Source organism: Camelus ferus, chromosome 6 (genome assembly GCF_009834535.1).
Source record: "Camelus ferus isolate YT-003-E chromosome 6, BCGSAC_Cfer_1.0, whole genome shotgun sequence".
NCBI lineage: Eukaryota > Metazoa > Chordata > Mammalia > Artiodactyla > Camelidae > Camelus > Camelus ferus.
The window spans coordinates 9,142,080-9,157,216 of NC_045701.1; the positions used below are offsets into that span (position 1 = coordinate 9,142,080).

The 15,137-nt window shown below is 34.5% G+C and overlaps 1 protein-coding gene across 1 annotated transcript in view; it reads left to right on the forward strand.

The window, feature by feature from the left end:
* The window catches only part of ADAM10 (ADAM metallopeptidase domain 10), a 108,114-nt gene that overhangs the window by 21,877 nt on the left and 71,100 nt on the right, over nt 1-15,137 (forward strand). Inside the window, exon 2 of the mRNA XM_032481088.1 lies at nt 5,889-6,039. Within this exon, the coding sequence (XP_032336979.1) occupies nt 5,889-6,039 (151 nt within the window). The remainder of the gene's footprint in view (nt 1-5,888; nt 6,040-15,137) is intronic.

Here is a 15,137-nt window from a genome sequence, read left to right on the forward strand (position 1 = left end):
GATTTTTTTTTTTTTTAATGTGGGAGGGTGGACTGCTTTTTGTAGTAGTTGTTGTTTTCCCCCATGGTTCTCCCTTTGTTTCATTAAGTATTGGAGGGAGAAATTATAATACAGTTTCATTCAATACATAATCTTCAATAATTTTTTATATTACCGAGATTGTATTGTAAATACTGATATTTAGGCATAGTTAATACAGAAGCTTTAAGTCTTACGTAGAAGATGATAATGAAGTGGACTTGTTAACTCTATGTCCTTGGGTAGCATTTTTAACTTTCTCAGTTAAGCACCGTAAGTCATGTTTTATCTCAATTATAAAGATTCGGAAAATCATTACTCAGGTCCTTTGCAAATGAAAGTAAACATTATGTTGCTTTATAAAATTCCTCTGTGTATGGGACAGAGGAAAGATGACTTTGTTTAATAACTCTCCCAGAATTGTTCCTGCCATGCAAATAATTGAGCTTTAATCACATGTACTTCAGCAGAACAGTCATAGCTATTGTTTTAAGTTATCCGAACTGGCAAAATACTTTATCTGCTCTGTGACTTAAAAAGTTCACTTTCTGGTGCTGAAGAAGGAGTGGAAGCAGTAACTTTGCAAAGTTAACTTTGTGCTGTGACTGCTTAGTCCACTTAAGAGAGATACAATTCAGTAGTCCTACTTTGGTTTTCAAAATGAAAGAAACTACCCTGAAGTTCTCACACTGCATCTTCCTTATTCTTGATTTTTTTCTTGATTTTTCTTTTGTAGGGGATGTTTTTTTTTTTAAAAATCCAGCTATAAATTTAGAGATATTTTTAAGGAAAGAAAAATACATTAGCATGATTCAATTATTTAGTCTTGATTGAAAGTTTCATACCACTAGGCTTTATTTTCTCTTCTACCCTGGCTTCACTATATTTTCTTTGCTAATTGTAAAGAAAGCTATGCATTCTAGTTTAGGACTTCATTTCTGTCACCTCTCTTTAGAACAGTGCATTTGAAAGCATGGTGAAGTGACTCAGTTGTAGTTTAAATTGAATGGTTTTTGCATGCCAGCCTTTGTGCTAAGCAGTTTATTTTCATTTAAGGTATTCATTGTTGTTTCTATTTTACAGATTAAAAAACCCCTGAGATTTTCAAAAAGTTAAATAATTATCCAGCTCATGTAGTCATAGCTAAGAAATGTCAGAATTCAAACCCAGTTCTGTCTTTATTCCTGAATGTATGGCCTCAATGTGTACATATAGGTCTCAGAGAAGTGTGGGAGAAGGAGGAAAAGGAGGAGGAGGAAAGGGAAGAGATGGTGATGACTATGAATAATTCATTGAGCCTTTACTGTATGGTAGGCACTTAGTTAATTGCCACACATGACTTATATCATTTAATCCTAACAGCCTTAAGAGAGAGGTATTCTCCTATTTTAAGGGTGGGAAACTGAAGCTGAGTTTTCCACTTAATCAGGGAAACAACCCAGTAAATGAAGGTAATGGGATTCAAACCCAGATAATTTTTTTCATTCCAGTAAAAAAAATGCTAATTGTGGAATTTACTATCTTAATCATTTCTTATGTACAATTCAGTAGTGTTAGTAAATATATTTACCTTGCTGTGTAATCTCCAGAACTTAAATCCAGATGATTTAAGAGTTTGTATCCTTAACCATATAGTGACTAGCCACTGACTGCATACATAAAAAATTTAGTGATGAAACACTTAGGGTTTATGCAATATATTAGGCAAATTTATGAATTAAAATAAAAAATTAAATTAAAAATTGAAATTTGGTGTTTGTTTTATAAAAAAGGGCAGTTTTCTGTAGGAAGAAATTATACCTGATTTGTTAAGGAATCACTGTTTCTGACTTCTGCTCATGATGAAGATGGAGAAACCAGGGACCAGATTTATCTTTCTGCCTGAAAAAGAGCAAGAAAACTAGGGGAAAAACCAGAGAAACAATGGGTTTTAAGACACTGGTCGCTAGATAGTGAGGGACATTGATCCCTGAAAGAGGAGAAACAAATGAGTCAAGACCTATGATGGTTCGAGCTTTTGCCTGTAAGAAATTTCCATCTCCAGTGCTATGAGAGGGAACCTCGGTGGAGGGCAGCAGAATTGATGAGATGGAATGGTACCAAAGCAGCTAGAGTTTGCAGACAGAATATCAGAATTAAGAGCACTGCATAGAGAGAGAATGCCTGAGATCTGCAGAGGGTTTCCCCTGGAGCGTTGGGCAGAGTACTAGTCAGTGTGCTCATGTGAGGAAACTATGAGAGACCAGGGAAAGAAACAGTGCCCCATGTCCACTTAGTGCAGGAAATAGTGCCTATTCTCACTGGCCAGACCGAAAAACTCATGATTTGTGGAGCACTGGATAGAGTACTCAGATCTTGACCTCAGTGGTGGAGAATAATTAGCCCTACCCTGAGCATGGCTCCAGACTTAGGTAACAAATTATAAATGCAAGACCCAAAAGGATCAAACCATTTCTAACTACCTTTACTTTGTCCTATAACAAAGCCTAAGAATATTTATAGGAATACAGAAAATGTCCAGCACCCAGCAAGGTGAAGTTTACAGTATCTGCCCTCCATTCCCTGAAAGATTATTCAGAAAAGATTATATCCTGCAGTGAAGCAGGAAAACAATCCATAAAGAGAAAAATAAGCAGTCAATTGGAACCAGCCCATAACTGACCTGGGTATTAGAATTAGCAGACAAGAACATTAAAAGACTTATTATACCTATATTTCATATGTTTTAAAAGTTAAGTAGAGACATAAAGGATATAAAGCAGACAAATCTAACTTCTAGAGATAAAAACTACAGTGTTTTCAATGGGAAGCACACTGGATGGCATTAACAACAGGATTAGATGTTACAGAATATTATTGAACTAGAAGACATAGCAATAGAAACTACTGAAAATGAAACTAGGAGAAAAGAAGTTTTAAAAAATATGAGAACACCATGAGTGGGCTTTGGAAAGGTTTGCATGACCCAGTATACTTGGAATGCTTGGGTAGGGGTGGAGCGGGGAGAATGAAAAAAAAAATTGAAGAATTAATAGTTGAAAATTATGAACCCACAGTTCCAAGAAGTTTACTGAAACTTAAGATCAATAAATATAAAGGAACTAAAGTACTTTGTAATCAAATTGCTCAAAACCAGCATTAAAGAGGAAAATCTTAAAAGCACTAGGGAGGGAAAAGACATTATATTCAGAGGAATAATGGTAAGGATGACAGATTTCCTGTCAGAAGGAATTCAGATGAAAAGGTAGTGGAGCAATATTTTAAACATTTTTTTTTTTTTTAAAAAGCAAGCCTGTCAGCCTGGAATTCTATGCCCAGTGAAAATATCTTTCAAAAATGAAGATGAAATAAAGACTCTGAGACATAAAACAGCTGGAAGAGCTCTTCACCAGCAGAGGAAATGTTAGCGGATTTTATCCAGGTAGAAGGGAAAAGATACCAGATAGAAATATGGATCCACACAAAGGAATGAAGAACCCTGGAAATGAGAAATATATTTTTTCCTGTTATTTAAATCTATTTAGAAGATAACTGTTTGTTTAAATCAAAACAATAACAATGTATTGTGGAGTTTATAAGATTTAAGTAAATAAAGTATATGGTGACTATAGTCTAAAGACCAGGAAGAGAGAAATGAAAGTACAGTAATGTCAGGTTCTTATACCTGAAGTGTTACAATGTCACCTGAAGGTAGTCTAAGTTAAAGATGTATCCTGTAAGCCCTAAAGCAACCACTAAAATAACCAAAGGGTTTTGCTAATAAGCCAGTGAAGAGATAAAACAGAATTTAAAAATAGTCTCAAAGAAGGAGAAGGGAGCAAATAATAGATGAAACTAATAGAAATCAATAGCAACATGATGGATTTAAGCCTAACCTTATTAGTAACTACTTTAAATGTTTATTAAACACCCCAATTAAAGGGCAGAGATGATCAGATTGGATAAAAAAAAAAAAAAGACCCAACGTTATGCTACCTACAGTGAACTCACTTTAAGTATATAGGCACAGATAAGTTTAAAGTGAAAAGATGGAAAAAGAGATACCATGCTAGTCAAAAAAAAAAATAAAAAGATGGACTGGCTATATTAAAGTCAAACAAAGTAGATTTTAGAACATAGAATATTACAAAGAGTAAAGAAGATCATTTGATAATGATAAAAGGTAAATTAATCCAAAGGCATAATAATCATTAACATTTATGTAATAATAGAACTTCAAAAATCAATTAAGGAAAGGATTGCAAGGAGAAATAGAAAAAGTCACAATCTTAGAGATTTTAATACCCCATTCTCAATTATTGAACAGGTAGATAGAAAATCATTAAGGATAGGAAGCTTAAACAACACTGTCAACCAACTTGAGCTGGTTGACGTTTATAAAACACTATGCTCAGTAAGAGCAGACAGTGACATTTCTATAACACGTGTCCATTATCAGCAGAATACACATTCTTTTCAAGTGTGCATGAAACATTTGCAAAGAGAGACCATATTCTTGATCATAAAATGTCTCAAATATATGTAAAAGGATTGATGTCATACAAAGTGTGTTCTCTGGCTACCGTGGAATTAAATTAGAAGTCAATAAAAGAAAAATAACTGAAAAATGCTCCATTTAGAGTTTAAATAATGGAGTTCTAAATAGCACATGAATCATAGAAGAAATTAAAAGGGAAATTAGAAAGTATGTTGAACAAATGAAAATGATAACATAACAGAATTGGTAGGATGCTGCTAAAGCAGTATTAAGGGGACATTTATAGCACTAAGCACATGGATTAGAAAAGATGTCTTAAATCAATGGCCTTTGCTGAAGAAAGAAGGGCAATTAAAGTCACAATAAGCAGTAAGAAAGATCAAAGTGAAAATGGAAAGATAGAAAATAGAAAAATAATGAAGGAAAATCAAGGAAATAAAAGTTGGTTCTTTGAGAAGATCGGTAAAATCCATAAATCTCTAGCTGTCCTGATCAGGAATGCAAGAGAGATGATGTAGATTACCAGTATCAGTAATGTGGAAGGTAACATCATTGCAGATTCAGAAGATATAAAAAACATAATAAAGTATTATGAACAACTTTATCTCCATAACTTCAGCAACTTATGTGAAATGGACAAAATCTTACCACAGCTCACTCCAGAAGTAGATAACTAGAATAGCTGTCATATATGAAATTGGAATTGTTATTAATAACCTTTCAAAAAGAAAACCCCAGGCCAAGATGGCTTCACTGGTGAATTTTATCAAACATTTAAGGACGAAATATCAGTTCTATATAAATTCATCCAGAAAATTGAAGAAGAGTTAATAATTTTCCAACTTTTTTTTACATTGATACCAAAACTTGACAAAGTACAAGAAAACTACAGACCAGTGTTTCTCATGAACATCAATAGAAATTCTAAATAAAAGTATAGCAGATTGACTCCAACTGTATTGTAAAAGATGATGTATGATGACAGATTTATTTCAGTAGGGCAGGGTTGGTTTAACATTAGAAAATAAGTCAATTTAATTTGCCTTATTGATAAATTAAAAACAAAAAATTATATAATCTTCTTAAGAGATACAGAAGGAGTGGGTGACAAAAGTCAACATCTGTTCCTGATAGTTTTTATCAGCAGATTATTAATACAAGAGAACTTCCTTAATCTGATAAAGTACATCCTAGACAAACCCATGGCTAACCTCAAAACTTTTGTGTGTGGTTAAAATTCCCATTACAATAAGCTTTTTAAAACTGTGAAAATGAAATACTAGGATTAGTGAAGCTGTTGTTTCTTACATCTTTTTAGGTATTTGAATAATCATGGAATATTAGAACTCAAATGGGCCTTCAATATGATACTAATTCTGTTTACTTTTTATAGGTCAGTATGGAAATCCTTTAAATAAATTCATTAGACATTATGAAGGATTATCTTATGATGTGGATTCATTACACCAAAAACACCAGCGTGCCAAAAGAGCAGTCTCACATGAGGACCAGTTTTTACGTCTAGATTTCCACGCTCATGGAAGGTGAGTAAATTTGTTGCTGTGTCTGAAGTTCCCATATATTCACTCTAAGTTTAGAGAAGCAATTTATACCCTTAATTTTCCTTCTCTAATGGAAAGGTCCCCATTTGGAAATTCAGCCTACACTGGAATTTGATGTCCACTTTAAGCATTTTTTTCTTTTCATATGGATTGTCCTTTTTATATTGTTAAGGAAACAGTCACATTTAAATGTTTTAAGTTTATGAATCAGATCCTCTATTGTATTATTAGAGAATATGTCTTTAAAGAAGAGTCTGTGTTTGTAGTTTCCCTATTTCTTAATGTGTTTTAAGGTCTGTATATTTCTTTTCTGGTGCCAGCAGTGAAGGTAGCTAGTTGTATGCCATTGAATAAGTCATTTAATTTCTCATTAACTCAGTTTTATTACCTCTAAAATGACAACTTGTAGATAGATTACTTACTATACTGCTCAATTCTCAGAATTCTTAAGGAATAAAGAATAGGGAGGCAAGGGAGAGAGGTAAAAATCATATTTATTTAGTGTTGTGATGTTCTAGGTACGTAGATGATTTATGTGCATTTTCTTATTAATCTTCTCAACACCCAAACAAGGTAAATTATCTTTTTATATTTGAGGAAACTGAGACTCAGAGAAGTTAAATAACTTCTTCCAAGTTACATAGCACAGATTATTTGACCCACACCTGGCTGACTCAAAACCGCATAGTTTTTCCTTTGTTAGGGGTACTTAGATACAAAATCTTTGAGAATTCTTTGTCAGACTCTCTGTGTTGCCTGCTGTAATTAATAAATTATTCCTTTTGTACTTTTTCTGTTGCTGTAACCCTGATTTATTATTCAACTCTTAATGGGTTTCCCAGCTTCCACTCCATTTATCATTAAAGCTCACCTTCGTACTACTACATGATGACTCTTCCTTAAATGCTTCCTTTTACATGTCAGCTTACTGCTTTAAGTCTTAAATTAATGATTGTTAGCCATTTCTTAACTTGGCTTTCAAGATTCTTTGTAAGGCAATTCAAGTCTATTATTCTAAACTTACTGTACTCCATTTCCCAATATTAAGTGTCTCTTTCACTCAGAATGGTCTTCTGATTGCTGAATATACCATGTACAGTTTGTTCTGTGTATCATTTAACTTAAATACATTCCGATCATCTTTTAATACACAATTCAAGTTCTACTTTTTGAAACTTTTCTTACACCTTCCCCTGAACCTTTAACTTACTTATATGTACTGTTGGCATTTGATTTGATCTCTTTTTCTTTTCATGTGTGTATTTCTTGTTTATTTTTCTATAACTGTGTTGTTTGTTCCTCACAGGCTGGCTGCTAATATTTAGTGTGTCTGCTCTTTGCCCTTGTAGTACTGATGCTCAGGAAAGATTTTAATGGATGAAAAACAACAGATAATTAGATATGCTTTGAAACTTGAAGTGTTTTGCACATGGAAATACATGCATTACTTAAGTGAAATTAATTTCCGTATTACAAAGTAATGATCATTGTAGAAAAACTGCTTTCAAGTTATAAAATCTACTTTGATTTGAAGGGGGAAAAACATTCATTTCAGGGTCTGTTTGCTCTTCTAGATAAAAATTTTAGTGACAGCAATTGATGTAAATTTTTTTATTACCCTTAACTTCAGATATTTTTGAATTATCCATTCTTTATTGGTACCATGAAATAATAAGCAATCATTAAGCCTTCCTAAGTTTTTAGTGACTATCTCAAAATGAATTTAATGCTATGTTGCAAATATAGGGACTGCCAAAAGAAAAAGATTCTACCTGCCTTTGTTTGGATACCACATTTCTTTTATATCATTAGATTTTTACTAGCTCCATCACCTAATTCATACTAAACATGTGGCAAAAGCAAATCCCTAGCCCCTCTTGTTTTTCTGTATGTGTGAGAGTGAGAGAGCGTGTTATGAGTTCTCACTGTTATTTAGTCATTGTAATAGGAGCAGCAAGATAGACGTAAGTCATTGTATAAGAAGAAAATGTGATATGGTGCTTTAGAGATAAAATGCTATAAATATTCAAAGGAAGGAGAACTTACTTCTGGCTAAGGCTCTCAGCAAAGGACCTGGAGTCAGAAAATCTCATGCTGTATATAAGTGGTTATCTTAGGTACTTTTAATAGAAATCTGTTTAATTAACTATATACATATATCACATTTGTCAGAGTAGATCTGAATTCAGGTGTTTTATTTTATTGTCTCAATTACTATACTTATATATTTAAACTGTCTCAGAATTTGTGCCCTAAAACATGGTCATTTCACTACCTTCTAACATACCTCAGTTAAAAACATTATGATCTGATAGTTTTAGTTCTCCCTTTCCTTGAAACAGGCTTGCAAAATGACCTCGGTAAGTATGATTATAGATTTCCCGCTTAATCTGTCCTCCTCCCCTGTCATATACAAAATGTTAGTTTTGGGTACTAGCACAGACTCTATGGGGTATGACTCTGTGTGTGTGTGTGTGTGTGTGTGTGTGTGTGTATGTGTATGTATTAAAGTTATTCTTTGTCTTGTGTGTGTGTGTGTGTGTGTGTGTGTCAGTATTAAAGTTATTCTTTGCCCTGTATGCCTAAGCACATAAAACTTCTTTTAACCTGGATTCCAAGTTTGCAAATAAGAGCGTATCACATCCCAAGTTTACACATGTTAATTTTAAACGAAGAAATGTCAAGATTCTTTAAGCCTAATGTCCATTTTTGAGAATTCCGTGAAAAACTGTCACTCTTTTTTCTCTTCCAGTCTTGAGATGTAATTATATAGCACTATATAAGTTTGAAGTGTACAGCATAATAATTTGATGCATATACATCATAAAATTATGTTTTTTTCTTATGTGTATTTAAACCCTTTCCTTTTTATTTTGTTTTTCATGATGTACTTTGGGTAGTCATCTTTGTTTTCTGGTCTTCTCACCACTTTGCTGACTTTACTTCCTCTGAAACATTTACATTTGTGTGGGAAGCTACTTAGTAAAGAAGCTCATGATTTTATAGGAAGTGTATGTATTCAAACAGCCATAACTGGTTAGAGAAAGGAATACAGTGATAGTTTGGAGACTGAATGAATAACTTGACATGAGTTATCAAGAGATTTCTTTTGAGCTTCAGGTTCCTCATTAGTAAGACCTTGAGCTTTGGATGAGATAATAATGTCTAAGGCTTCCTCCTACTTTAAAATTCTGCAAAATATGTTAGTAACACCCAAGTAACTAAATTTTAAAAAATCAAAACACTACCTAGTCAGTGGTAAACTATTTTTTTCTGCTTTTGTGTTTGATTATTTAGGTACATAATCAGTAAATCAAAAATTGTTTCTATCTACTAGTGTGATTTGTATGTAGTACAGAAGATACCAGAATTTTATCTTAAGTATAATGTTTTGGAGAACTTAAAAGTTCCTTTTTTTTTTATTTTTACAAGATAATTCTTCCTATAGCCTTAATTGTACATTTACAAACTGTTCAAAGTAAATGGTCAGATATTTGATTGGAAGTTTTCTGTGCAGTTTGAGACTGAAGTTCTCCCTACTTCTGAAACATGAGGATGTCAAGAATGTGTACCCAAAAAAACTGTGAAAGGGATAAATATTCTCTTTGGATCCTGGCTGGGGTTGAATGAATTAGTCTGGAAATGTCTTATACTTTATCTTTGGCATATCATGAGTAGGGTAGCAGAAACCCAGGATACTTTTAACTCTGTATAACTTTTTCGGATTGACCTTTTTTTTTTCAACTTTTTTTTATTGAGTTATAGTCATTTTACAATGTTGTGTCAAATTCCAGTGTAGAGCACAATTTTTGAGTTATACACAAACATACATATATTCATTGTCACATTTTTTTTCGCTGTGAGCTGCCACAAGATCCTGTATATATTTCCCTGTGCTACACAGTACAGTCTTGTTTATTTATTCTACATTTTGAAATCCCAGTCTGTCCCTTCCTACCCCTGCCCCCTTGACAACCACAAGTTTGTATTCTATGTCTATGAGTCTGTTTCTGTTTTGTATTTATGTTTTGTTTTGTTTTTAGATTCCACATATGAGCGATCTCATATGGTATTTTTCTTTCTCTTTCTGGCTTACTTCACTTAGAATGACATTCTCCAGGAACATCCAAGTTGCTGCAAATGGTGTTATGTTGTCGGTTTTTATGGCTGAATAGTATTCCATTGTATAAATATACCACATCTTCTTTATCCAGTCATCTGTTGATGGACATTTAGGCTATTTCCATGTCTTGGCTATTATAAATAGTGCTGCTATGAGTATTGGGGTGCAGGTGTCATTTTGAAGTAGGATACTTTCTGGATATATGCCCAGGTGGATTGACATATATTTTTGATACTTGTATATAGGAATAAAACCAAGTTATTAACTTGTGTGCATCTTTGAGACCTTAAATTATAATCACTTTGAACTAGTTAGGTTCCAGAGCAGTTTGTTTTGGGAGAATAATGCTGAACCAACAAATCAAACGTAAACATGAAGTCTAGCATATCAAGAATCTCAGATGTGATACATTCTGTCACATCTGAGACAAATCTGGGACAAGTGGTTGTGTCGCAGTATTCATTGTCATTGTCTTTTAAAGAAATTATAGACCACAAATTCAGTTAAATGGAATTTTTATCCCTGAATTGAATGAAAAAATGTATCATGCATTTCCTTTTGTTTAAGTTTATTTGAGCTACAAGAGATGTTTCGTAAGTCTACTTGTTTATTTTGACCCTTTAATCGTTTTATATATTTATTAAGCATCCAATGTATTTCCGGTACTTTTGGTAGTCAGTAGGAATGGAATAGCTGAACAAGAGAGGTCTTTGCTATCGTGGAGTTTATGGACTCATGAGAAACAGGTATTTGATTAGGAAAGCCAGGTGTGATAAGTGTTAACAAAGGAATGTTTAAAAGATTGCTATGGGAGCATAGGGGGATGCCATCTTATCTGAAGGTCAGGGAAGGCCACTCTCAGAAAATGGCTTTTAAATGGATCCTGGACGGATGACTAAAGAAGAAGATAGGCAAAGAAGGGGAGGAAATGTGTTCTAGACAGAGGAAACAGCATGTGCAAAGATACTGAGATGAGAAGTGGCATGTTCTTGGAAGTGAAGGAATTTCAGTATGAGTGGTGCTTAAGATGGGAGGGAGAATGGTTTCAAGTTAGGTTATAGATGTAAGCAGGAGCCAGATCTTTGAGAGTTTATGTAAGTCGTGGTGATATTTTTTTACTTAGCCATGGACGATTTTTAATGGTAAGTAACTTACTGAGGTTTAAAAAGTCTAGTCTGTGAATGAAGAGTAGTTTGGAAGGGAGTAAGGTAAAATGCATTGAGACTAGTTAGGAAGGAGAGTGAATAGATGTAAGAGCTAATTTGAAGGTAGAATTTATTGGTCCTGGTTAATATGTAGTGAGGTATAAAGAGGAGTCATTTTAAGTTGTAGGTGGAGGAGGGGGTACAAAGGCTGCTGAGTGAAAAGTAGAAAACCTGAGAGCGTGATACTAGATGCCAAGGGAGAAAGTGTTTCAAGGAGAGAAGTGGTCAATTTGCTGCTTTTTTGTTTTTGTCATGCTCAGCATTACCAGTGTTCTAGTCCATGTTACTTCTCCTTCCTTGAGTTTCTCTTGTTTTGTTTGATCTTGGTGATCTAATTACACAGAGTAATCCAGATGTACATACATCACAGTCTGGTTTAAGGGTAAAGAAATAACATTTTTGTTTGAATTTCTAATGATTCATGGTAATAACCAATATATCTTTGGACATTTTGGTTACAAGAGCATAGTGGGCCAATATCTTTGTGGAACCATCCCTGCTAATTCTGTGGTGATTAATTGCAAGGACCCAGTTATCTTTTGAGTATAGCTTGGCTAATTTTTTCCTAAATATATGAAGTACAAACACATTTAATTTGTCCATTGTAAGAATCTTCTGACTAAATACATGACTCCAATTTTTATGTTTCAGTTTCAGCAGTGGCTTACTTGCACTTGTCAAACTGAGTGAGCCTTTCACATTCTTTATCTTGAGAGACTTCAAGGGTCATTTTGTCCAACTTAATGTTGGGTGACATTTTGGAGAAATGGTCATTCGACTTCACCTATATGTATTTAAAATCTCCAAATAGAAGATTTTACCTGTGTTTTCTGTGAGTGTTAAATAATCTGTTTTATTGAAACCTTTGCTGTCTTATGCTGTTTTCTCTCTTCTTGTTTTTAACAAACTACATGATAATAGGATGATGGTGTTACTTTCTTCCTAACTTCTTGTCACTTCATCAACCAGTTATTCATAATTTATCAGCATTAACTCTAGAGTAGAAGTTCTCATCATTGTGTTCTTTTTCTTTTAGAAGATGATATTATCAGCAAGACAAATAAAAAAGCTATCAAACACTTTGCTGTAGCAAACAGCAATACCTCTGCTTCATCAGAAATTTAAATGGGAGGAAGACTCGGGATAAGAAGTGATCCTCAGTCCTCTCTCTATGTGGAAAAGTAACAGGGGCAGGAAAATGTGGATGCAAGTGGAATCCTTGAGGAGCACAGGGAAAAGATGATACATTTTATCTTTTAAAAGGAGAGATTTGAGATGATGAGTTTATGGCAGAAGGGCAAGTCCCCTTCCTTCCCCTCACTCCCCAAAAAGGGAACAAGGAATGTTGTAGTTTGAAGGAATATATTCATGGAGATATTTTGGAGGGCATTTGTCACATAGAGACTTGCTGCTCCGACAAGTCTTCATTAATTCAGTGAAGGTTTTGGAGTCTCTTGTGTGCTAGGTTCTATTCTCTTACCTCATCTCTTGTTCTCTCCCTTCTTTATACCGCTGTAGCCCCAGTGGTTTTTCTCCAACACACGCTTGCCTTTGCACTTGTAGTTCCTCTGCCTGAAACCCTTCTGCATCTCTGCTCCATAACAACACAGCTCTTGCTCCTCCACTTCATTCAAGTCCCTGCTTAAATGTCGTCTGTCAGAGAAACCTTTTCTACCACTCTTTTGTGAAATAGCATCTTCTTTCCCTCTCCCACTCTGGCCATTTATCCTGCTTTGTTTTTCATCATAGCACTTATCACTACGAGACCAACTTCCTTCTTTCCCCCCTTTTCTTTCCCTTTCTCTCTGCGCACTAACCGTGTAGGAGCTAGAATGTGGATTGTGGATTGCGTTGTGCATGCCTACGTCCCCAGGCTTAGCGCTGTGCTGGCCCTACTAAGTGCTCAGTAAGTGTTTATGGAGTGAAGGAATAGCATACAGTTACGTTCATGGTTTGGATCACTTTCTTTGGATGTACACTGCCAATTTTATCTTTGAACTCTTTTTTTTTTTCAGCTTTCCTTTTATGGACACATTCTTCTTTTTAACAATACCATTGATTATGCTTCTTAAGTCAGTCTTTTATTTTTGATTTTAGGGAGATGTCCTGTATTTTGCCATCCTGGAGCTCCCTTACTGTATCCTAAGCAGGGGACTGTAGCGTGGTGTGTTGGAAAGGTCATTGGTTGGCTAACTGAGGACTTTGGGTTCAGATTTGAGCTCTGGTTTTATTTGTGTGATCTTGGTCTTCAGCCTTCTCTGGTGTGTGAAATAAGTAAATTTAGGTGATCTTTATGATTTTATACTTTTGATTTACATTAAATATCTGAGTAATTGAAGTCTCACTCAACTCTTAAATATTACTGTTTCAGTGTTTTATATACCGTAATTTTGCTTGCTAATTGTTTAGTTACATAGTTGTATAAGGTGAGAAGGTATTTACGGAAACTTTTTTTCTCTCCAATAGGTAAATTTACTTATTCTGTAATCATGTGTAAGACATGTAGGCATGTGTTCTGTAATCGTGGGCTATGGCAGATTCTTCTCCTGGCTCTCCTCTGTGTGGCAAAGGCGCACTGATGATCTGCTCCTCCTCTTATAAATTTTCTTATTTTGGCTTGAGTTTTAGTTTCACCTTTGTCTTCCTTGGGAACTTGTGAGGAATCTTGTTTATGTATTTTTGCTAATTTGAGAATATCTACCTCAGAGCCATCAGTAAAGCCTGAAACTATGTTTTGCAAACAGTAGAGCCCCCAAAATTTCTGTGGGAGGATGCCTCAGGTGCTGCCCAGCAGGGTGCATGAGGGCTAACTCTGCCCTTTCCTATTCTACCTACCTGTTCTATTTTATCTTTTTTTTTGGATAGTGGCTTCTTTAAGATAATTTTAAAGACGACTTTTTTGTTTCAAAAAGTATACTGGTGGAAGTAAACTAGATATTTGACTCATAGTAATATTTGATAGTAATATTGGCAGCTTGTCTTATAAAAATAATTTGGATGGAGAATCTCTCAAGCATCTTTATTAAAAAGAAGGTGCATGTTAAGAGGAAAGAATACCTAGAGATGTCAGGGATGGCCTTTTAAGTCCAGTTTTATTTCTAGGAATCACTATCCTGGCCTACCATAGACTGGTTCCGTTTAGACACGATAGACCTCATTGGGACGCTGGATTACACTGACATACTTGGCAGCAAGGTTTTTGCTCTCAGGCTTCTTCCCTGTGTTAATGAGGTATTTCATTAGTTGGGGCTTTTTGTCCTAATAAGTCAGTTCAAGATACATACCCTTATCTATTGCTGTTTTCTTCTGAGAATCAGAGCCATGCTGTCTTTAGCCCAAATAGCAATAATATGGGGAAAGGCTCTATATTCTTGTCCTTCTAACTGTTCAAATCTGTAGAATGGTACCTCGTTAGCGTAAAAGGTATATGGCCTTCCAGAAACATATGGAATCATATCTTACCATAATGTATTTTGTTGTTCTGTAGCAGAGGTGGTTCTAGTACCTCTATTATTTGTTTAATTTAGATGTAGAGTGCTTTTCTAAAGCCTGAGAGGGAAAACCAGCTATTATTACCACATAGTACACAATTGCATTTTCATAGCACTGAGGCTGGAGATTTGGAATCTGTTTTGTGTATTTTTTCAGATTATTGTTATTTGTTAACTGATTTTGCCCTTCTATAATTTCACTCTGTTCTTTATAACTTTACTGTTTGCTGCTGATGAAAGCCAAAAAAAAAAAAATTGTAA